This window comes from Protomyctophum bolini (genome assembly GCF_963924005.1).
Source record: "Protomyctophum bolini genome assembly, chromosome: 16".
NCBI lineage: Eukaryota > Metazoa > Chordata > Actinopteri > Myctophiformes > Myctophidae > Protomyctophum > Protomyctophum bolini.
Window position 1 is genome coordinate 25,546,972 of NC_137877.1, and position 25,652 is coordinate 25,572,623.

The window sequence follows — 25,652 nt, forward strand, 5'->3', positions numbered from 1 at the left end:
TGATTCATTCATTATTTTTTCCCCTTGAACCCCTGGGTTTTAAAAGTATCTGACTTCAGTAAAGAGTACTGACTGCATGTGTATCATTCTAGGGGCAGGCATAATTGCACTTCAGGGGTATGGACACATTTTAGTGTGCGTGTGCGTGTGCATGTGTGTGTGTGTGTGTGTGTGTGTGTGTGTGTGTGTGTGTGTGTGTGTGTGTGTGTGTGTGTGTGTGCGTGCGTGCGTGCGTGCGTGCGTGCGTGCGTCTTAGTCTCTGTTAATTATGGAAGATAATTCTAAAACTGAATGAGTGTGGTAAAGGAGACATCTGACACATGTGGTAGGGCGTTTTTTTGCGTGCAATGTGTCATTCTTTCACGGGAATCTAATCACTGCTCTAGAACGAAGGATTCACTTTAAGTTGTGGTTGCAGTTTCCATTAATAGTAATACTCTAAGCTCATATGGTGACTCCATCTTTGACTCACCTAATGTGTCACACTAGGTTTGTGTGGTGTAGTGTGAGATTTCATTTTCCAAAGCAACTAAATTCAGAATTTTGTTTAACCACTTGAACCTCACACTGGGCAAGACCTCCGCTGTAGAGTGTATTGGCGGAAGTAGAGGGATTTTGCCAGAAGTATCGCTCAAGGAACTTACGTTGGAGCTTTACAAATCTGTTTACATTCTCTGTGAATGAAACAAGTGTTGTGATTGGTCGAAAAATATTGGATACGGGGGAAATACATTTGGCGGATGGTCCGGTCCGACACCGATACACTCTTTGCCTTAGGCTTTTCTCACACACACACACACACACACACACACACACACACACACACACACACACACACACACACACACACACACACACACACACACACACACACACACACACACACACACACACACACACACACACACACACACACACCAAATAGACCCTTACAGGTCCATTTGGTCCATTTGTACGCTCTCAGAAATAAGATGGTCCTTGAAATGATTTAAAAAAAAGTTTGAGAACCACTGTACACTAAATGGAACAGAGCCTTAATTAGTATCTTTGGTAACACCTGTGAAGGAAGTAAGGAAGCGGCCCAGAAGTAGTTATGTTGTGTGCATATAGTCCGTTACAGTATACCTCCTAATAGTAGTAGCAGTATTAGCAGTAAGATGTTTTCTTTTTTTAGAACATAAACCGATCGGAGCGTATTACAACCTGGAAGCAGTACAATGTGGCATAGAGATCTGGGTTAGCATGATGGGCTGTCTGCACTGTATAATAATAGCAGGACTTCCCGGCTTGCAGAACCAGTGGCTCTCTCTCTCTTCGAGCGAACAGCTGCGGGGACCCTACACTTGAAGCAGGTTAGATTTTTTGGTCCAGGCCATTTGGGCAGGCAGTGTATTGGTGAGGTATGTGAGTGGCGGAGTACCACAGGGTTCCGCCGTAGGTTCCCTGTACTTTGCTGACCTCACGAACAACGGTGTTGGTTGGTGTGCTGGCTGTTGGCGGGCAGTGTGCCCCAAGCTTCCAAGACCGACGTTTTTCTTTTTCTTTTCCTCCATCCCTCGCTCACCGCCAAATTATAACCCTCGGCTCGGGCACACCAAACCACACCCCCACCACTGTACCCCCCCTCCCACCGCCCCCCAAACGACACACACATACGTACACACAGCTGTCTGAGGGAGAGGCTGGAGGCAGCTTTAGGCCCGTTCGGAGGTTTGGTAGCCCTAGACAGTTAGAATACACACAGGGAGAGCGTGCGTCACTGTGTGTGCGTGTGTGTGTCAGCATGCCACTGGCACCGGCTCAGGAGGAAACGTCATGCATACACGAAGGGTAAAGGGTGGGGAGAGAGAAGAGAGAGAGAGAGAGAGAGAGAGAGAGAGAGAGAGAGAGAGAGAGAGAGAGAGAGAGGAAAGAGGGTGCTGGAAGAAGAAAGAGAAGGAGACCTTGCTCGATGTAAATCCTGTGTCACGGCACGGGTATAACGTTTTGCTCTTTGTTTTGTGGGTGTGCCGAATTTCTGTCTGAGGGATCAATCAATAAAGCCTACTGTATCTTTTTTTCTGAAATCACTGAATGGGAGTATTTATCCTGAGCAATGAGCCGAACACGCTTTTTGGAGAAGTGACAAATGCACGTTCGGTTGTGCCAAAAAGGATTACATCAGACGCTCGCTGTTGCAACAAGCTTGAAGGAAGAGAGCAAAGACTTAGCTCAAATGAAAGAGATGATAGATATAGCATGTCCAATGCCATTTATGACACACTACTGTTATCAGCATGAATGCTTCTACCCATCATCAGGAAACTAGACGATTAAATGAAAATTAACGACGGGTCATATTTTTCAGCTGCAATTTCAGAGTTTAATCATGTTTCACAGGTCTCTCTCTCTCTCTCTCTCTCTCTCTCTCTCTCTGCCTCCTTCCCCTCCCACACACAGCCTTGGCCCATTAACGTTTTGACCATAAAAGACCCCACACCAAAAGGATGTCGGCCACAGGCACTCATGTGGGCCGCCGCACGCTGCAGAGGGGGTTACCTTGGAACAACCAAGGTTATTACAACAGCGGGATCACCCCCTCCCCATCTTAAATTAAAATAATAATCCTTGCTCAGCATTACATTTAAAGTCAGGCAGAGACAGATTTACTTTGTCTCTTTTTAACAACCTGGCATGTAGCAGAATAAAAAAAAAGCCACTGCGATCAATTAGAGAGCCGATGCGAGGGGGAGACCAGGGGTTTTAAGGGGCACTAATTGAGCGTGAATCAGGGGATGCGTGTACCGTACGAGGAGATGAAAAAGGTCCTTGGCGTAGTTACGGGAGGGGGGAGAGTTTACGAGCGTTGCCGCAGAGCTACAGGACATCCTGTGCTGTCCAAACCTCTGGCCCTCACTCTCTCTCTCCGTTCATTTAACCCAAATGGACCCGTCGTATACAGAGTTACCAATGGATACATTAACACAGAGGATTTTACCAGTAGTGGAAAAGGTACTCAAGTATCAATACTGCAATATAGAAGTAAACATACAAGTAAAAGTCCGGAATTCAAAATGCACTTCAGTAAAAGTACAAAAGTAGAAAGTACTAATTATGCAGAATATCCCATTTCAAGTTTTCAAATGTATACAAATCTTTTGAAAATAGTAGATCTACAAGCTCACAATGCGTCACATCGCGACGCATTGTGAGATTGTAGATATGCAATTTTCAAATGGACAAAATGTATATACTGTAGGGTAGAAGTGGTTAATGTATATGTTTTGTAATAATAATCCAAATCTACAAAGTAACTAGTAACTAAAGCTGTCAAACAAATGTAGTGGAGTAAAAGTAGTAAATACAATATTTGCCTCTGAGATGTATGGAGTAGAAGGAAAAGCACTGGAAATTGGAACTACTCAGGTAAAGTACAAATACGTCAAAACTGTACTTAAGTACAGTACTTAAGTAAATGTAATTAGTTACTTTCCACCACTGGATTTTATGTGATATGCACATATCATGAGTGTTCCCTCCACCAAACTGTAAAAACCGTGTTGTTTTGGTAATGTTTGGCCTACATAGCAACAGGTGCGCATGCATCAAATGAGTATATGTTGAAGATGAAGCACTGGCCGCGAGCCTGTGTGAGTGTTTGTTTGTGTGTGTGTGTGTGTGTGTGCGTGTGCGTGCCCTTGTTGATGCGCGCATGTTATTTGTACGTTTGGTAAGTAGTTGTGTGTCATCAGCGTGATGCATACTGGCCGCGGCATGATCTCATTTTAGTATGTGGATTTTTGCCACGATTTTATGTTCTGTAAATGGATCCGTTTACAATGTGTGTGTGTGTGTGTGTGTGTGTGTGAGAGAGAGAGAGAGAGAGAGAGTCTGTGCATATTTACAAGGGCAACAGCAGGAATGTGATCATGAACAGGGAGTGGGGGGGGGCAACAACCAGAGAACAGGAAGAAAGCAGGAGGAAAACAGCAATCTCTAAATAGAGAATTGAATACCTAGATTTTGTGTGTGTGTGTGTGTGTGTGTGTGTGTGTGTGTGTGTGTGTGTGTGTGTGTGTGCGCTCGCGTGTGCGCATGTGTGTGTGTGTGTGTGTGTGTGTGTGTGTGTGTGTGTGTGTCGTACGTAATGCTCCAGGAGGACCTGCTAAGCCTCGGAGAGTGCATACCTCTTTTCTCATCAGACAACCTGGGGCCTACACCAATCCTCCAACATGAAGGCATAAGCTCCGAATCTCACACTCCTGCATGCACGCAACAGAGTGTGTGCACACTGCACGCACACACGCACACACACACACACACACACACACACACACACACACACACACACACACACAGACTGAAGATCATGTTTTCCAGGCATACAGATTTTTGGACACAGCTCTTTTTCTAATGAGATTACTACTCTCCTGGCTTTCTATGATCGTGAACGCATCGTTGGCACACACTCGTACATACCACACAGATAGAGACGAGCATATACAGATGCTCGTCTCAGAGAGAGAGAGAGAGAGAGAGAGAGAGAGAGAGAGAGAGAGAGAGAGAGAGAGAGAGAGAGAGAGAGAGAGAGAGAGAGGTTGATGAAGCAGGTGTTGGCATAGTGGTGCTGATAAGAGATTAAGGAGAGCTCCCTCTCCAAGTGTTATCCATCGCCAACAAGTTTCTGTAGTCACTTAATGCTTTCACGCTCAAAATAGGAGGGGTGGGGGACTATGGGATGAGACCAGGTACTGCATGAGTTTTAGACCCATAAGCTGACTGTATATTCAGAACTGTTAGATGTAGATTTGTTTCTTAGGTTTTTTGAGGTGCGCAAGCGCCTCCAATATGTGGCTTTTGAAGATTACCGTCCCAAGTCTATGGGATTTTGTAATGTTTGTTTAGAGCACTTATGGCCACAGGACGTACCGGGCATATTACCGGTGGAGCGCGACCGTAGGGGGCCGCTCAAGTTGGCAGTGACAAAGTTGAGTGACAAATAAATCCTTTTGCCAGCATCATTCTTGTGAGAGCAACAAAGGGTTTGTGTGTGCCTCGATGGAGCGGGTGGTAGAGTTTCTGCTATCTGCGCGCTGATTGTGGTGGGCCGGTCTGGGCAAAATTTGCGCGAAAATGACCCTGCTTATGACATAAATCGTTTGACTAGTCAAGTCTATGTACTAAAATGTTTCTTTAGGGCAGTAAATAACATCATATGGCCAATATAAATACATCTTGCGCCCCTCACTTCACACAAGTGTGATTTTACATATCCTTGTTAAAATGCCTCGTTACAAACCAGTTATCTTTTCCCCTTTGTTAGGACAGAGGAGAGAGAGACAGGAACCAGGGGAGCGAGTCTGGGAGTGACATGCAGCAAATCTACTGCCAGGTTCAGGAATCAAACCCAGGACACACTGTCAGGCATCAAAGCCTATGTGGTGTGTGACTTAACCACTAGCCTAGGCCATCGTTGCCCCCATCAATCTCAATGTAATAGAGCAACGTGTCATTTATACATCCTACATCCTACATCCTCCATAGACTTCTTATATCGCATCAAATAAGAACTGTGTTCCAAAAATAACCAAATTACCCCGCCGGTTTTACTCATATGGATTTGAAGAATCAATTGACTGTCGCTAATGTTATCCTCAGTCTTCATGTATCCATTTGTGACTCTCTGAGCACGTGCAAATGTTACCAATGCTCAGAGTTAAATCAACACTAAGGATTTTACTGTGCGTGCCCATTATGGCGTGTTTCATGGGAGGGGTCAGTGACACCGCCGAAAACTCCCAACCTGACATGTGCACATTGGCCGCTGCGAGGACCGCACCTGTGACAGTGCGCTCACAGGAACAGCCTCTCTAATCATCAGGCCTGCCATCTATCCACCACGCCGCTGTCCTCTCCGCTGGAGTTTACCAAGCGCTAATTACCGTTACAGGCTAATTCCTAGATTTCCCCAGCTGGGTTTGGACTGGGACTAATTAGTAAGAGCCTGGAAGTAGGTCTGACCACCAGCGGGAGAGATGCGTGCACACTGTCAACCTCAGCCAACCCCTGAACGGGGGAGTGCCAAGGCCTATGGGCAAGGAAATACAGACCCCGTTATTTGGAAGGTGTACTGCTCGTCAAACTGGACAACAAGGGGTTAACCGTGGCAGAGCTCGAAAGGCTTTCCCCTGCATTCACAAAAAAGTAGGAGCAGAGGAGAGGGAGGGAGAGAGCGTAAAACAGACGTACATACATACACACAAACACACTCGCTCGCACGCAAACATATATGCACACACACACACACACACACACACACACACACACACACACACACACACACACACACACACACACACACACACACACACACACACACTTCAAAGCCCTGTCATCTGGCGCTGTGGAGAGCTGGTTTGAATTAAGTTTAATTCTCCTCCTCTCTCTTCTTTCCAAGTTCATGGCGAAAGAAGGAGTGAAAGGAAAGGAGGGGGAGGTGAGAGAGAGAGAGAGAGAGAGAGAGAGAGAGACCCGTGCTTCTGGTTTTCATTAGGGCCAATTTTCTTATCTTTTTTCTCCCTGCTTTCTTGAGGCTCAGGCTTGATCCCCTGCAAATGCAACGTGGCACAGGCCTGTGCAGGAATGGGAAGGTGCCGGCTGCAAGGCACGCATCCCCTCCCAAAGAGGGGGGGGATCACAACAGACGGATAAACAGTGTGGTAGGAGAATAATTAATACAATACAAATATTGCGTATCAGCGTATTGCCCCGATTTATGTACGGACAAGCTTTTACATTGGCTATATTCCGATGCACAAAACCAGGGCGCGAGCATAAATCAGGCGCATGAGTGAGTGAGCGTGCGTGTACTGTCTGTCTGGATGTCTACGTACGTACGTACGCACACGTGTCGGTGTGTGCATGATGTGGAGCACGAGTGTGTGTGTCGCTTAATTATCCATGCATTCACGTGCGCGCGTGTGTGTCTGCATGGCAGATCTATGAGCTGTGAGACATGGCCAGGGTTGTCCTGTGGGGCCTATTACTCATCGGAACCTGGGGGGAAGGATGAATGACGCCACGGTCCAAGAGGTGACACTGAGGAACTCCTGGGCTCTTTTCATCTCCTTCAACTCCGTCCCGTTCTCCTTTGCTCCCATAACGCAGAGGTTGATAACATGACTTACGGTGTACATGTCTAAAATAACATGCGGCCACATGTGTCATGTAAACTCAAGAGCAGTGCATGCATGCAGGTGCACTCGTATAGATGTAGGTGAGGATGTAAACATCTGTGTGCACCGGCATATGCACGTGTTTCTTTTTTAAATTTACCAATTAAAAAGCAAAGTGTTTCAAGAATTTTAGGGCTTAGATCAAGGAGCTCTGTGCTTCAAACAATATGTCTCATGCCAACATCACTTGTAGTCTACATTTTGTCGAGTGAATGAGGCGGAAGTAGTGAGCAGCAAAGTGCTTTTTCCAAACTGTCATCTGCAATCAATGATTTATTTTTGTTGCTTTTCTGCCTTTATTGATAGTTCAAGGGAAGATAGATAGGAAGGAGACAGGAGAGACGGTCAAAGACATGTGGCAAAGGTCGTTACATTCACATTCACTTTATGCATGCGCATACCGTCTATAGTCCGGAAGTGAGTTATTTGTCTATGGGACCCGGAACTACTGGCCATAGCAGGCAAAGAGGAGTGGGTGGAGGAAACGTCGTCCAAAAACATGAAAATATTTTATCTTTTGGACGACATCGTCCGTCGATAGGCAATCAAATTCATGCGCTGCTTTGTTTACCCTCCACGCGTAACGGTGATACGTTTACATTACGTACGGCAATGACAGCAGGAACGCCCACTAGGAGATTTGTATCGCCCAGAGTCGCTGCTGTTCTCCCGCTGTTAAAACGCAGGGTAAGTGAAAGACAACCTACAGTAGGTTATATTAGCCACTACCTGGCCTTTAAAGTGCAAACTCCTGCAGAAAATACACACAAGGTAGAAAGCAGCCAGTACTTTCAATTACACTAGCAGTTTTCAAAAGTCTGAGGTTTTAGAATGTTATGCCAGCCTTTTTAAAAGGCAACACTATGAGATGACACCCTACAGTAAATGCAATTCCTTACTTGCCAGCATATGCTTCATAGATTTTATCTGCTCGTAATGTATCTAAATGCAGAAGGATACCTACTGTACAAACAAATTGTACAGCCTAATTTGAATGCTTTCACGATAACTCTTGCTCAGAACGCTGGCTGCCTCTCAGTTGGGAGGGTCAGTGATATAGTCATAGTTCTCCCAACATACTCGTTGAGCTGTCAGGATTTCCCAATAAAACGATGTTGATTTACATTAACATTCAAGGTATTTAGCTGAAAACTCTAATGCACAACGACTTATAATGATTAGGCAGGCATGGCGTTTTGCTTGAGGACAATTCCACAGGGCACGGGGCTGTTGTGGGCAATTAAACCTGAGACGAGCTAACCAATAGTAGGGTTGACTTGATGCAGCCATGATCAACCATGCACCTTTTAAGCACAGTGTAAGACTGAAAAATGAATAGAGGGTATGCGCGTGACATCATCGTACCGGGAAGTTATGCGGGAACGCCCACTGAGTGGCAAAAAACTACTTTCTGGTCTTGACAGCCCATTCATCCAAACAGAAAAGTCCTGTCGGATTGCATTAAAGTTTAATGTTTAATGTTGGTGAGTTTAACATTGTTTAATGATTAAACAATGTTAAACTCACCAACATTGCAGCTGTACGAAAAGCTTGAATTATCCTCTATCTGCTTCATAAAAATCCACCATAGAAACGTTATGAGCTACTTTCTGTCAAGAAATGCCCTGCATTTGATTATACTTCTAAGTGTCAGAGTTTGGAAGTGCTTGTTTTCAATAACACAACATTTTGCTGCCTCCTGCATTATGTGACATTTAGAAACAGGTGGTACGCAGGACGGTTGAGTGATTTCCAACGAGCGTTTCCAAAGTCCAACACTCCATGCTGCTCAATGTTTTGCCACTCAGTCTAGATGAGGGGGGCGAGTCTCTATATGTATGTGCATACTCTCTATATGGTGATGATACACCGTTCCATTTTTGTGGCACGGCTGTGCAGATGTACTGTATGTACATCTGTCCAATCACAGCACATGCTGCTATGTGCATGATGTCATGACACAGAACCTGCTGTGGCCATGAACGCCTTAAGTGTCTTATGGAGTAAAAGTAAAAGGAATGTTCGGTCGTAGTTCAAAATCTACATTTGCAAAAAAAAAGAAAACAAAAAAGAAAACAAAAAACACTATTTAGATTTGGCAAAAGGAGGCATATCTCTTTGCCTTGATAAAACAACAACTATTACAGTAACAACGCAGTTATGATCCTTGTGCAAATACTCCCTTTCAATATGTACAGTATGTCCAAGTAAAATTATTTAATATAATGTCATTCAATATTACAGTACTACACAGTAAAATCCTTTACAGTACACTCTCAGAGTTAGATTATCCCTGAGAATACTGCAGTGTCCACACAATACAGAGTATGCCACCCTGTACGTGTGTTGCACATGGCTCCAGCATTGGCTCATAAATCCTGTCGTAAGTGTGACATAGTTTATGCGACGGCATGAGGATGACATGGGGCAGTGAGAGGTGCACGTGGACATCAGAGAGAGGGCATGAGGATGACATGGGGCAGTGAGAGGTGCACGTGGACATCAGAGAGAGGGCATGAGGACGACATGGGGCAGTGAGAGGTGCACGTGGACATCAGAGAGAGGGCATGAGGATGACATGGGGCAGTGAGAGGTGCACGTGGACATCAGAGAGAGGGCATGAGGATGACATGGGGCAGTGAGAGGTGCACGTGGACATCAGAGAGAGGGCATGAGGATGACATGGGGCAGTGAGAGGTGCACATGGACATCAGAGAGAGGGCATGAGGATGACATGGGGCAGTGAGAGGTGCACATGGACATCAGAGAGAGGGCATGAGGATGACATGGGGCAGTGAGAGGTGCACGTGGACATCAGAGAGAGGGCATGAGGACGACATGGGGCAGTGAGAGGTGCACGTGGACATCAGAGAGAGGGCATGAGGATGACATGGGGCAGTGAGAGGTGCACGTGGACATCAGAGAGAGGGCATGAGGACGACATGGGGCAGTGAGAGGTGCACGTGGACATCAGAGAGAGGGCATGAGGATGACATGGGGCAGTGAGAGGTGCACATGGACATCAGAGAGAGGGCATGAGGACGACATGGGGCAGTGAGAGGAGGATGAAGAGCACAGAATAGTCTGGGCTTCATTAACGGGCCAAGGTGTGCTTCCGGCCGAGGGCGTGGGGGGGGGGGGGGGGGGAGTGGAGGGGGGGGGTAGGGGGGTAGGGTTTTTGCGTGCCGACGGCGGCCAGTCGACATTGGCCTGTCGGTTTGATGTGTCTGCAACGGGGCCAGATGGACACACAGACACACGGGCTCATCTTCAAAGAAGGCTGGAACCAATCCAGACCTATACTCCATATACCATATGGTGGTAGGGCATGACTGTATGAACAGCACTGCCATGTGTGTCTGAGTGTGTGTCTGAGCGTGTGTGTGTGTGTGTGTGTGCGCGTGCGTGCGTGCGTGTGTGTGTGTGGTGTACATCTCTGGGTGAGCACATGCCTGTTTTAGCATGCTTGTATGCATAACGTGTGTGTGTGCCTTGCACGTGCGTGTCTGTCTGTTTGAGGTTATAAATAGCCCCAGACAGCGGACCTAATAGAATTCAGACCTGGCATTAGATAGGAACAGCTACCACCTAAACGGTCGCAGCCAGGTCATGTTTTACTACGCATCATATATTACATACTCACCCCCCCCCCCCAACACACACACACACACACACACACACACACACACACACACACACACACACACACACACACACACACACACACACACACGCACACGCACACGCACACGCACACGCAGGCTCTGTGACAAAAGGAAATGCCCAGAATGCCACTATTCTTTGGATCTACCCACATCAGATGCATGGGATTCACAGCACATCCTAAAATCTGACTCTGAGCTAGCATTGACTCACGTACTGTGAGTGGGAAAAAACGTACTGTGACATACAGTCAGACTGCATCACAGTGCTCATATAATTGACCATATTCAAAATGGTCTTCATTTCTTTATTGATCATAGACCTAAATATTTCTCGGTTCATCAAAGCACTGCAGGTCTCTGATATTAAAGGTATAGTGAAATGAAAAATATTCTTTTCACACTTTTAGAGCATATCTGTAGTCATCATGGCCATACCTACAATAGATGCCAAAACAATGGGACAATTTCCATTTTTGTGTATTTCTATATCGAATCCATAACACTCCAATTGTAATTACTTCCTTTGAACGAAAACGTGCGAGCATCTACACGTCATCATGCAGCACTTTTTCATTCAATTTCATTAAAATGTTCTTTTTTATGGACTTGGAAATAAACAAAAATGTTAATTTCCCCATTGTTTTGGCATCCATTGTTAGGTATGCCCACGGATATGGTCTAAAAGTGTGAAAAAAAGTAAAAACATATTTTTCATTTCACTAGGTCTTGTGTGGCTTGAGTCCTTGTGTTAAGCATTTAGTGCCATGCTGTTTCAGAGTGTCCGAAGAAGGCCTACGTTTGGCACACTCACGCCACAGAACGTCCGATCAAAAAAAGGCCACGAGGCCTTCAGGCTTACCTGAAGGCGGCCAGGTACTCAACATCGCCCATGGGAGGCTCCAGCCCTCCGGTGAACGCCATGTTAACGTTGAACCCCATGCCTGCTCCATTGCCCACCTAGAGCACACACAGAAATACACACACGCTTTGATCAGTGATGTAAGTATGTACATAGAATAATGCCTAAAAACAAATCACATGACAGTGACAGATTGTATTGCTGTATTGTTGTATTGTGCTTTCTGCTTTGGCAATGTAAACGTATGTTTTCTCGTGCCAATAAAGCCCTTTGAATTGAATTGACAGTGTCACTTGGCGACAAAGAACTGATCTTCAACGCATCACATTGTGCGCTAGGGTATAATGATCTCCTAGACACGGAGATGCTGATAGACAGTAGCTTAGCGTTCATCTTGAACTGAATCAATAGAAAACATTCAAAGTAGTGGTGGGCATAGGCCAGGTTGCCCATTAGACCAGGAGCCCTATGATCATTGGTAATGAAAATAATGATCAATAAGATGTACGTGTGTTTAAATTGTTTATTCATGATGACCTTGATAACAGTCATAAAATATATAATTTAAGATATGATTGTGTTAATGATATTAACAATACAACAACAATACAACTAGCATAGTAATACGCTAGTGTTGACTCCAGATGGCAACAGTGAGGAGTTTAACATCGTGGCTGGAGTACTGCAAGGAGACACCCTAGCCCCCTTCCTCTTCGTCATAGTCCTGGACTACGCGTTGAGGAAGGCCATCAATGGACGAGAGCAGGACCTTGGCCTCACCATAACACCAAGGAGGTCGAGGCGACACCCAACAGTAGTCCTGACAGACTTGGACTATGCGGACGACATCAGCCTGCTCTCTGACCACGTGGAACAAGCGCAGGAGCTCCTGACCATAGTGGAGTCAGAATGTGCCAAGGTTGAAGCCAACCCTGCAGAAGTCTCTCGATGGGTGCTACACCAGAATGTTGCGGGCAGTACTCAACATCAATAAGAGCACACATGTTACAAACACAACTCTGTATGATGGAATGCCAAGGGTGACCCAGAAAATAGCAGCCAGGAGAATGAGACTAGCAGGACACTGCCAAAGACACCAAGAGCTGCCAGCCAGTAAACTAGTGCTGTGGGAACCAACACACGGGCACCGGTCACGAGGACGTCCAACGCTAACATACGTGGATGTACTGAAGAACGACGCAGGAGCCCAAAGTACCAACGAACTGGCCAGATGTATGGAGAACCGGGATGACTGGAAACGACGATGGAGGGCTCGTCTGAGGACGACCTAGAGAATACCTTATATTTCATATTGTGAACTTGTCTAGTCAAGTCAAGTCTAGTCATTATAAGCTACTTTGGACTTGTTTATCTGTAAAGTTTATTTAAAATATTGGTGGTCCTTGACATGAAAATGTTTGAGAACCACTGCTCTAAAACATTGGACAATGATATTTGACAGTCAGCACTATAGCTGCTTATTTTAGACTTATTTTCTGACTTTGTCGGATTTTCTGAACTTGATCTGGCCTGTTAACATTTTCATAGACCTGGTTGCTTGTTTCTTGTGGCAACCATTAAAGCTAGTCCTAGCGGTGTTTGTTTTGGTTGTGATGATGAATGATGATTTAGTTTAGCACAACAGCTAGCCTGCTGCCGTCATGGATAGCAGTATTTAGCGTAATTTTATGTCCCAGAACTTACAGTATGGATATGTGGACTTATGGCTCCATCGCTGCCTCTTTCTTTTCTAGTAAGTAGAACTTTAACGTGTTGCTGTTTACCGTCCCTCTCACAGAGTGCACTCCGTACAGTGCTCCGCCTCCTCTCACACACACACACGCACATGTGCGCGCGCGTGCACACACACGCACATGTGGGCACGCGTGCACACACACGCACACACGGCCTGCCTCCTGGCCCATATGCAGACCCAGCTCCCAGACCCAACTTTGAGAATAGATATTTTTGTTATCGTGCGATAAGAGTCTCGCGTTAATGCCCGGCAGTAATTAAAAGACAAAGATCTCTGTCCATGGCAGTAGACCGATGAATTTGAAAAGACGGAGATCTCCGTCCATGGCAGTCGGTATGTAAAAAAAAAGGTTGGTTTTGAATGCAAATATTCCAATTCTCATTCAGATTTTTAAGAGCTTAAAACACTTTCCCTGCAGTACCCGACTTTTCCGACCAGTGGTCGCTTCTTTGTTTTGGATGGCAGTTTTGGAATAATGTCTCGAAATGAAAGGGCAATGACTTTTGTAACATCTATGATGTATGATGATCTATACTGTACTGTCACTCAAATGCACAGACAGATCAGTCTCTCACCTCGTCAGGGGCCCCGCTGCCAGGGAAGAAGTTTCCGTCGTCGTAGCGATGGAGTGACAGGTAGAGGATGTTGGGGTTACTGTAGAAGGCCTGTTGGGTGCCATTGCCATGGTGGACATCCTAGAAACCAGTAAAGATAGATGAGTTAGAGAAGTAAGCTACAATATAGAACTTCTCCGTTACAAGTAAAAATCCGGAATTCAAAATGTATTGGAATCAAAGTGTACTTAAAGTACCAAAAGTACAAAGTACTCATTATGCATTGCAGAATGTCCGAATTCACACGTTTTCAGATGTATACAATTATGTTGACAATAGGCGATCTACAAGCTCACAATGCGTCGCATCGCAACGCATATTGTGTGCATATTGTGTGTAGACTAAAGTTTTCAAATAAATGTAGTGGAGTAAAAGTACAATATTTGCCACTGAGATGTAGTGGACTGGAATTAAAAGGAAATTAAAGTACAAATGCCTCCAAATTGTACTTAAGTACAGTACTTAAGTAAATGTACTTTCCACCACTGGAAGTAAGCTACAATATAAACTATCCACAACACATGCATCACTTTTCCACCGGGACACGCCCCCCTCATCTAGACTGAAATGTTTTGCCACTCAGTCTAGATGACTCAGACTCAGTCTAGATGAGGGTTTTTTTGTTGTTTTTCTTCTTTGCAATTATTTGTTTGGTCCAAAATATTGTGTGTGTTGTCATGATTTGTCACGACAAGAGTTGGCTTCGTACGACGCTTAAAAGGTCTTTAAATAAATACTTTTTGAAATGTCTATGGGAAAAATGCATTGGGATTCATTTCCTGGGCCTGGCGTCGTCATGAAAGGGGGCGGGACTGCGACGCTCTATACTGCATACCTCATTGCCCAGTGTCCCCCTTTCCTCCTCTACAGCAGATCTCTTCACCCAAAAATAGCAAATCTAAAAGCTTGCAAAAGCACCGTGTTGAGATGTGTTGTGAGCTTGTAGATCTGCCACTTTTTCCCCCTGCCTATTACGACATGCCCAAAATAGGGATGCTAGGGTTCATGACTTCATGTGGTTAATTAATTTTGGTTAAGACAAAATCCAAACGAGAACCGAGGTCCGAGGCCTACATCTATACAGGGACACAATGGAATAATCACTGAAAAGCTGCCAGACAATTAGTCCACGTCCCAGCCGATGTGACGTTGACTGGGACGGACAGACACATGCAATAAAAATAATTGCAGCTCTTTAGCAAACAATACCTATTCATTTCATTCCGTCAACAAGACAGCCATATAAAAGTGACCTCAATCCGCCACATCCTAGGAATGTTTTAATACAATGGCTCCAAAAAATGTCCCTTTTGGCTGGAGGGTTGGCATCATGACACGTCCCTGCACTGTGGCACGACAGTAAGCCACAGCAGCCCCCCCCCCCCCTCCCCCCCATGACAGACAGAGAGGAAATGAAAAGTATCTTCAAAGAGCTCTGGGGATGGCCATAGCCAGCCACCGTAGGGCAGCATTCAGGGACAACGGGCAAGGTTTCGTCATGCTCATTTGCCGTAATGGATATTTTTCGTCTCTTGAACGATTTGTTTGGAGCTCCTTTTAAGGAAGGGACGGGGACAGTGTCTGGCCCAAATAGGGACAGTGTCTGGCCCAAATAGGGACAGTGTCTGGCCCAAATAGGGACAGTGTCTGGCCCAAATAGGGACAGCGTCTGGCCCAAATAGCTGATGTTTCTACTCTCTAGCCACTGTCTTGTTGACAAATGTCTGGTTGTGGCTGTTGTGCACTGGCCCGACAACGCTGTCATTGTTTCGGACCGTTTATGTTGCAGGTCCTCCTCAAAACCCACCCACTGTATTTATTATTGAGGGCCGTTTATGTTGCAGGTCCTCCTCAAAACCCACCCACTGTATTTATTATTGAGGGCCGTTTATGTTGCAGGTCCTCCTCAAAACCCACCCACTGTATTTATTATTGAGGGCCGTTTATGTTACAGGTCCTCCTCAAAACCCACCCACTGTATTTCCACCCTCTCTTTATTGAGGGCCGTTTAATGTTGCAGGTCCTCCTCAAAACCCACCCACTGTATTTCCACCCTCTCTTTGAAACTCATCATAAAACAAATATGCAACTGGAGGAAAAACATGAAGTGATAATGCTATAATGCCTATTATTAGTGCATGTACAACACATAATACAGCCCACATAAACCACACGACACCCAGCTACATTGCTTTCACCGCCATTGTGATTTGACTTATTAGTGTGGTTGCCTCAGGCAGCCACAGTATAGCAATCGTACATATTATTCTTTATTATACCCGCAAAACATTGCTGTGCTACTCTTCCCACATTTTTTATGACACAAATGGGGAAATCGATTTGTTTTGCAGTAGCCAAAAATTTATGTATTTCATTATGTCATTTTAAAATGTGATTTCCCATTAAAGTATATATTTTTTTAAATCTCAGAAACCAAACCATTAGTTAAAGTTACTGAACTCAAATCCTCCAATTCGCGCTGTTAACACCCACTTTAATGTTTTTTTGTGGCTTTCGCCTTTATTTTATATATATTTTTGGCGGGACAGACAGTAGGCTGACAGGAAATGGGGAGAGAGATGGGGGGAGTCGAACACGCGGCACACTGCCAGACTGGATTAACAGCCAAGGTGCCTGGACCACTGAGCCATGGCCCAGGCCCCCACTTAAACTTTTTAAATATATATGTACGAAATGTGCATTTTCAGCATGAAATGTCTGTGACGTCCACGTTGTTGACATCATTGTGACGAATGGCCCGCTCGCTTCACACAAGTGTGATTTTTCAATACTTTTTGGAATTCCTCCCACAGGTTTTGTGCAAAATCTCCTCTGCGGTCACTTAACTTCTGGCCACAGGCACTGTACTGCATGTTGAAGAAACACTATTTTGTGTGCGGTTGCAAACCGCAGGCGGTTGCAAACCCATGAATGCAGAAAACAGACAAGCAGAAAACAGTCGGGGATGCTCTGTAATAAATGTGTGCACACCTCACAGGATTACGCTGTGTGTACAATGGCTAATTCATCATGAAAATAAAAAGGCACTTGAAGCGAGTGAGCAGGCAGGCAGGCTTGCTGTGCGTGTCATATTGAACTCACCCAGTCCACAATGAGGATTTTGCTGACACTGAGTCTCTGCTGTAGGAGCTTGGCAGCGATGGCCACTGAGTTGAAGTAACAGAAACCCCTGCAGGTACAAAAGATAAGACGGATGGAATGCCAGGCAGTCGGACATATCGAGGGTTGAGAGAGAAAGAGAGAAGTGAGAGAAACATCCTCCTAGTGTGCTTCAGTAAACGTTTCTCCCCTTCAACTGCCTCTCGTGAATAGCTATTGAATCTACTACAGTACATGTTAAAAAAATTCACAGAAACATTTTTTTCTCCACTTCATGACTTTCGCTGTGTTTTGTCAAAACAGGGTATTTTCAATCGCCCCTAACTTGGCATAGGCCAAACGACTCACCTTTAAAAAACAAATATTGTGTGACAACTTGAAAATGTAAGGAAAAACGAAAAATCGCTGTCAGTGAGGGTTATTTCAGTTAAATATTCATGGCAGTACATTGATTGATTGAAATCAGTCAATACAAAACTGTTATGAGGATGAAAACCATGAAAAGCACTAGTCTAGGGATTCACATTTCTTAATGGCTGTTGGTAGTGCGTTCCACATTTTAGTGGCATAGGAGCGAATCTGAGCCGAATTGGGGTTGCACGTGGTTTGTTGAACTCTCTCTGGTGTCGTGATTGTGGACTTTGTTGACATTAAGGAAGTATTTAGATATGTACATGGGTATCTTGGTGGTGTAACGAATCTTGTAGACCAGGCGTTAATATATGCTTGGTCAAGAGACTTCGTACGCAATGGATGACTTACATAGGTGTGCTCTCCTCCGCATGGTGTCCAGGGGGCCGTACGACAGCGAAACCATTCTGTCAATGGAAACAACTATCATTTACACTTCAGGGTTAAGGAAATGCAGCACAACATAGAACAGACACATGTGCGTGCACGCACGCACGCATGGGTCGCACTCACAGACGCGACTCATGTCGACCCTGACATTGTCATCAAATCCCCATGCAGCTGACACCTAACTGAATTCCCAGTGATTATAATTCTTATAATGGATTATAATTCTTAATTTCTTTGCAACCCATTATTTCACCCAGTGTCAATTATCTAATGTAATCCTGGGCACAAACTAGGGAGAGTAACGGACTGACCTCATGCTTCCATACTGCATGAGTCCAGGCCGCTTCTTTTCACCTGACAGGGCGGAATTTACCTGGTAGGACGTAGCGTGTGGAAGGAACACGTTATTCCAACCAGTTCCTTTCCCCTCCACCAGGCATGAATGGATTATAGGTAACATAGCAACGTCTTCACACAGCCACTGATACGACACAATCGACACATACTGTACTGTACTGGAACCCCACCGAAAGCCCCCAGTATACAGTAGATGTAGAATTAATCCTCACCACTGTATCCCTATATTTTGCACATGCCATTTATACATCTTTAACTATATCTATACAGTGTACAGTTGTACACAGTATAGCATGTCAAAATCTAAATAAACAAATACATTGCAAATATTGCAAAAATAGCCAATCTATTGAGCTCAAAACGTGAGCTTAGTAGAATGTAGATGGAGTATTTTTGCTATTTGTCTTGTGTCAAAGTAGCTACATAAGGGCTTAAGTGGTTGACTTAACCTTAAATCATGTATTCGAACAAACTGACCACTTCCCAAGAATGTCCTCACAAGCTCTAGAATGCTGATTAACGCACGCACACGCGCACACACACGCGCGCACACACACACACACACACACACACACACACACACACACACACAGGCACACACAGGCACACACACACACACACACACACACACACACACACACACGCACACACACACACACTCTGAGGCTGCTGCGAAGGGTCAGTTGGGGGCTGCTGTGTTAATATGGGGACCTGTGGGACCGCCGGCCCACTGCTTCCAGGGGTCTCTCTCGGTGCGGTGCGAGGAACGTTAGATAGATGTAAGGGTCGATGCAGAGCGAGGCAGGCTCTGGATAATGATGTTGAGGCAGCTGCTGTGGATTAGCAGCTGGCCAGGGGATCGTTCCTTCTAGAAACAACCACCCCAGCTGGCCAGAGAGGAGGACACCCCGTTATTGAAGCCTGTCTTGTGTGTCGAGGTGGAATTGGGGAGGGAGAGAGAGAGAGAGAGAGAGGGGGGGGGGGGGGGTGACTGGAACGAGTGAGAGTGTGATGCTCAATAAGAGAGCGTTTTGAAGATTTATCAAATTCTTTGGGGCTATGGAGGATCCCTGGAGGGCAGGGCAGCAAGAAAGTGTGTCTAAAGAATGTGTGTGTCTGTGTGACTGTGTGACTGTGTGTGTGTGTGTGTGTGTGTGTGTGTGTGTGTGTGTGTGTGTGTGTGTGTGTGTGTGTGTGTGTGTGTGTGTGTGTGTGTGCGTCCGTGCGTGCGTGCGTGCATGCGTGTGTGTAAATGTGTTAAGATCAGGTTAAGTTGAGGGTAAGTAACTTCAACACTAATTGAAGGAAGTACTGTAGGTATTTTTCATGAATTAAAAATGCCCGGTTTCATCTCATGAAAAAACAAAATAAAACTAATAAAAATGCAGTTTTGCAACCTGACTTACATATTTTGTGGTAATTCAATCACGCACGTACAGGAAGTAATGAAAGATAGCATTCCTCGCCAAAGCTCCATGTGGGCATTTAGCATGGCAGGCTATACGATTTCTGTGAGGAATGTCATTACGCGGCGGTGATGTGGCGGAGCAGCTAGGCTAACGCCGGGCATGCCTGCTGCGCTGCAGGTGGTTGTGGTGTGTGGCTAATAAAGTACGCCTGTTAGCAGTGATTGTTGCACTATAGCGGTGCCCGAGCACCCAGCCGTCCCGCTGGGTTCAAACACTGAGCACGGGCGCTGCCAGGCAGGCGCAGCCACAGACACAGGAAGGCTGGCTGGCTGGCAGGCAGGCGAGACAGCGGTGTAGGGTGGTGTGTGTGTGTGTGTGTGTGTGTGTGTGTGTGTGGGGGGGGGGGGGGGGGGTCTGTCTGAGAGGTGCTAATAAGAGCCTTGGGGAAGGAAGCACATTCCTGCCTCTCCATAAGAGATGGGAGCTCAAGAGTAGTGTAGATTTTGACAGCTAATTTTGATTCAGTTTTAGTCATTATAGTCTTTTGAATACAAATGTATTAAATTTTAGTCCTAATTTAGTGACCTGAAATGTTTCAGTGTTAGTCTAGTTTTAGTCGACTAAATCTACAGTTGGTATTGTCCATTAAAAAATATATTTTGACGAGCCTTGATGGCGTCGTAATGGCAGGTTTTACATTTGGTTGCATGCTGAAGATCCGCTATTATCAGAGCGGAACGCTCTAGTTTTTAAATTTGTTGACGAAATTGTCAGTACATTTAGTTACAGTTTTAGTCATCATGGCTTAGTTTTCATTCAGTTTCCATTTAGTTTTCTTCTGTGAAAAAAGGTAGTCGACGATCATTTTTCATCTACAAAATCAACACTACTCAAGAGAATGGTAGTGGTTGTAGGTATCGCAAGGAGCGAGCATATGGGATACAATAACATCTAATAGAGTCTACCGTCGTTATACGGCAGTTGTCCTTGGATTGGATTTGGAGGTGGAACTTAACCACAACACGATGTGATGTATTGCGAGTTTGTAGATGTAGATCTGCTATTTGTGCCATTTAAGAACAATGTTTGTTGTTTAGCTATAATCACATGCCAAAAACAGGGATGCCAGATAGTAGAAGTAACTTGACTAACCTTGAGTTCTCCAGACGCCACCTTGAAGACCAACTCCACCACTGAACCCACGGCCAGACGAGCAGCGCTGGATGAATGGATCTCGTTCCAAATGGTGTCGCTGTCCACCTGCCAGTGCAAATATACACACAGAGCCACACTTAAATACAGACCGACAAACATTATAGGCAAAAACATCAACATGTGTATTGCTGAAACCTGTTGTATTGTTTCTACATGAATTGCGTTTGTACTAGAAACTGAACATTAAGGAGCCCTTTGTCTGACATTGTGATGCGCAAACGTACGCATGCACACACTCTGTGTGTTAACCATTTATGCCATATCCGTTTTGTTATACCCGATCTACAGGCACACAACGTGTTAAGATCTGATGCATTGTGAGCTTGAGCTGGTAGATTGGCTTAAAGGATTTTGCGGAAATCTTCGTCTATAATGACATTCCCAAAAAAGTATGCCAAGTGCTTATGTGTGGGCACCCAAGTACATTTTAGAGAGCCTTCACACCTGGATGTTTTAGTGCGGTTCGTTTGCGCTGGTGTGAACGCAACAACCTTTCCGAGGAAGCAATCTGATTGGTTGAAATAGCCATGCTTAAACGAGGATGATGGCACACCTAATCAAAACATAAATATCACACCTGTGTGAAGTGAGGGGTGCTCTTATCGTACATCATCATAGTACATCATCTCATTCCGGCCAATAAGAATTTGTTACGCAATGTTACACTCAAAATTACTGATTCATTGTCAATGGCATTTAATGTTTGTGTTAGGACACAATTTGGGTTACACACACCAAAAGCTGGACAAAGGAGGGGCTATCGCCCCTCAGCTGTGCTGAGTCCTGCTATAGCTGCTCCTAGAGCATAGCCGGTTGGATGGCTAGGCTAGCAGTTTTCATGGGACTTTTCAGCCAGAGTGGCTATGGAACTCGCCTATCGGCTCGTTCCTGCAGCAACGCATGGGCGTGCCATTAATGACAGTGACCCACACCGTCTTGGTGTAATATTGCTTAATTCGAAATTGGGTGCGGATCTACAAGCTCACAATGTGGTGCGTCCTCAACGCATTGTGAACTAGTGCGCAGTGGTCCGCCATAAGACGAAGTAGCCTATACATTTGCCGTATGGTTCACAGGAAGTGAACGACTGTCGACAGACTTGTAAACCCTGACACAGGGTAAGGATTATGGAAGGCTACCCCTGAAGTTACTGTAACATCTGAATCCAGTTGCATTTATTTATCTCATTGTGGTAGAAATTCTGTTCACTAAATGAGCGACCTCGCTTCAACTGCATGTCGTTTGGTGTGGTTGACAGAGCGCAGTGCTAAACCGCACCAAATAAAATTGAAATTATTATTATCTTTTCTCAGTGTGTCACATTGCACATTTCAAAGTCTGATTTAAGGTCCCTTGGACAGAGCCCCCAGGCATGCTAGGAGTTCAGAGAAGGTGCAAGTTTGTGGGTGGCTGGGATACAAATCACAGAGCTCTGGAGGCATACATACTGTAAGTCTACAAGCTCACATAGTCCATAGCCTGGGTCAAGTACTGGAGTATTTCCTAGTGTTTGTTTTAACCTACTCGGGAAACCAAATCGATATAAGAAAGAAAATATATTGTTGGACATAAACATAAAGAGACTCGAGTCACAGTGAACGTGTGTGTGTGTGTGTGTGTGTGTGTGTGTGTGTGTGTGTGTGTTTGTGTGCGCGAGCGTGTGTGTGTGTGTGTGTTCTCTGACAGAGGCCAGCGATTCAGCAGTCAGGCTTGATTAATGCTGAAGCACGTCTGGCCCTGAGCCCCAATCACCACGGTACACACGTGCACACACACACGCGCAAAGATATAGATTATTTACCCTGTGTGAGTGATTGTAATGACAGCCATGCACAGGGCAGTGTAAACCCTTCAAACGGTCATGGCAAGACAATATTTGCAAATGGAAGACATGATGGACAGGAAAAGATAGGGCACACACACGCACACACGCACACGCACACACACACACACACACACACACACTGCTGCTGGGGCCCACACAGGGGTTTCTAGCATAAAGCCCAGACCTCCCTACATAGATTATATGAACCCCCGGCCAGCCAGTCAGTCAGCCGGCCTAGCCGGCCAGCCATTAGCCAGTAAGCCATCCAAGGCAGCCATCACAATCACATTATCATTTTAAGTCTTTTATATCTATCTATTAATTCTAGGAAAGTCGGTCTGTCTGTATAACCACTTCCTTAGCACAGAGCCAGACTGCTGCTGGCTTACGCCAGGGCTCCACCGGGCGCATTGCGTCTCCTTACGCCAGGGCTCCACCGGGCGCATTGCGGCTCCGTCGCGGGCGTCAAAAAACGAACCGGGGCAATTTTAATGGTGACTGAGACGCGACGCAACGCGGGCAGTGGAGCCACCCTTCATTGATTAAAAAGGGAACATTCTGTGACGGTGACGGCGACGCTGACGCGCCCGGTGGAGCCCCGGTGTTAGGGGCCCATCTCACGACGCCCTGGTGCACGGACAGCCTACACGCACCTCTCGCCAGACGGCCCTGTGCTCTCGCTTCAATGTGAAATGCTTACAAGCACCAAATAATTGCTGGCACTATCTTAATTTAGCCCCACCATCATCCCGCAGATCACGTGTCACAAGTGAAATGCATGTTGGGAGCGACATAGATTAATGTACAGTATGGGTCACAGTTTTCCGTGCAACATTCCCCTTGCCTTCTCCACCTCCCCTTTAGGAATAACACAGCCCTCTGGCAGGCAGAAGAGCAACATGGGGAAAACATCTCGGCCGCATACTAGTTATTTGACACTTTCGTAATGTTTGCACATCAGTCGATATAACTTCAAACCAGACGCGGGTGAATTTTTGCTGAAACAGTGCGACCAACACGGGGGGGTGCATGGCAGACAGACAGCTGAAAGCCTGCACTGACACACACAGCGGAAGCATCCCGCCTACTCCTCCACCACCTCCTTCGCCGTACCAGACAAATACCATTCACCCATTCCGCCCGGGACAGGGGATTTAGCAGCCACAAAGTTGGACTGGGGAATTAGCCAGAATTGGCCAGAATTAGCCAGTTACGTGCGTTAACGTGAACACATGTGCTGTTTCGAAACCACACTGTCCGCCCTCCTCCACCGTGCGTTATCGTCCAGACGTCCACACATGCACTGTGACTTTCCCAGTAGCCTAAAGGTGTTTCGACACCACAACATGTAATGAGCGGGTCCATTTGGATGATTTGGTTACATTCCCAAAGTTACATTGCTGTGTAGGCCTACTTTTATATCTGTTGGATCATAACATATCAATAATATAATCCACCACTCAACGGAGGGGGAAGACGGATCCCGTGCCATTACCAACTGGTAATGTGGATAAGAGTGGAGCTGATTGATCTAATGGTTTACGAGATTAGCTCCAGACGAACAGACCCTCTTATAGACTGCTTCCCTCCAGCAGAGCCACGGCACAGAAAACCGAAGCATGCGGATCCACATGCGAACGACCTTCTTATCCGTAGTCGAGTCGCAGGGGCAACAGCTCCACCAGAGAGCTCCAGACTTGCCTCTCCAGAGCAACATATAGTAACTTCCTCCTGGGGGATCCCAAGGCGTTCCATGGCCAGTTAGTCCTCCATCTAATCCTTGGTCTGCCCCAGGGTCTCTTCCCAGTGGGATGTGCATCGAGGACCTCCAAAGGGAGACACTCGAGAGGCATCCAAACCAGATGCCCGAACTACCTAAGCTGGCTCCTTTCCAGGCAAAGAAGCAGCGACTCTACTCCGAGTCTCACCCTATCTCTAAGGGAGATGACAGCCACCCGTAGAAGAAAACTCATTTCGGCCGACTTGTATTCACAACCTTATTCTTTCGGTCATGAGTCACATTTCATGACCATAGGTGTGACGGCAATCATCTAGTAGGACCTCCGGATGAAGGCACGCACGCACGCAAGCACACACGTACGTGCTCCTGCAGAGCCACACATGAGATGAAAAGTGAAAGCGATGAGTGCATGTTCTGTGTTTGTGTGTGATTGTGAGTGTGAGTGTGTGTGTGTGTGTGTGTGTGTGTGTGTGTGTGTGTGTGTGTGTGTGTGTGTGTGTGTGTGCACATGTGTGTGTACACACACACACACACACACACACACACATGTGTGCATGTCAGGGGCAGAAAGGAGCAGGAACGTGTTGGTATGAAGGAACGATGGTTTTCCTCTGGCTGACAGCCTAATTTCTGCTCCCTCGCTCACTCACTCCTTCCCTCTGTGTGTGTGTGTGTGTGTGTGTGTGTGTGTGTGTGTGTGTGTGTGTGTGTGTGTGTGTGTGTGTGTGTGTGTGTGTGTGAGTGTGTGCGCGCGACAGGAAGACAACAATTTTGTTCCATTTGCCATTAAAAAGAACAGAGCTGAGGGCCCTTCTGGTTCCCACCACAACCTCACCAACATCCTCTGAGAGAGAGAGAGAGAGAGAGAGAGAGAGAGAGAGAGAGAGAGAGAGAGAGAGAGAGAGAGAGAGAGAGAGAGAGAGAGATGAAGCATTGAAGAGAACGAAACAACAAGAAAGAGAAGAATAAGGAGAATAGAGGATGAGTGAAAGTGGAATAATGCAAGGTAGCCTACTGTATGATGAGGAAAGGGGGTAAAGGGGTGAGATATAAAGGCTGGGAATATGGTGGGAGGT

The 25,652-nt window shown here is 45.9% G+C and overlaps 1 protein-coding gene across 4 annotated transcripts in view; it reads right to left on the minus strand.

The window, feature by feature from the left end:
- Positions 1–25,652, minus strand: part of hdac4 (histone deacetylase 4) — a 207,244-nt gene that overhangs the window by 29,657 nt on the left and 151,935 nt on the right. For all 4 annotated transcript variants that reach the window (XM_080785448.1, XM_080785446.1, XM_080785449.1 and 1 more), the window contains 5 exons: positions 20,948–21,055; positions 17,991–18,046; positions 17,211–17,298; positions 14,070–14,189; positions 11,739–11,836 (listed from right to left, as the gene is read on the minus strand). In XM_080785448.1, the coding sequence (XP_080641574.1) occupies positions 11,739–11,836; positions 14,070–14,189; positions 17,211–17,298; positions 17,991–18,046; positions 20,948–21,055 (470 nt within the window). The remainder of the gene's footprint in view (positions 1–11,738; positions 11,837–14,069; positions 14,190–17,210; positions 17,299–17,990; positions 18,047–20,947; positions 21,056–25,652) is intronic.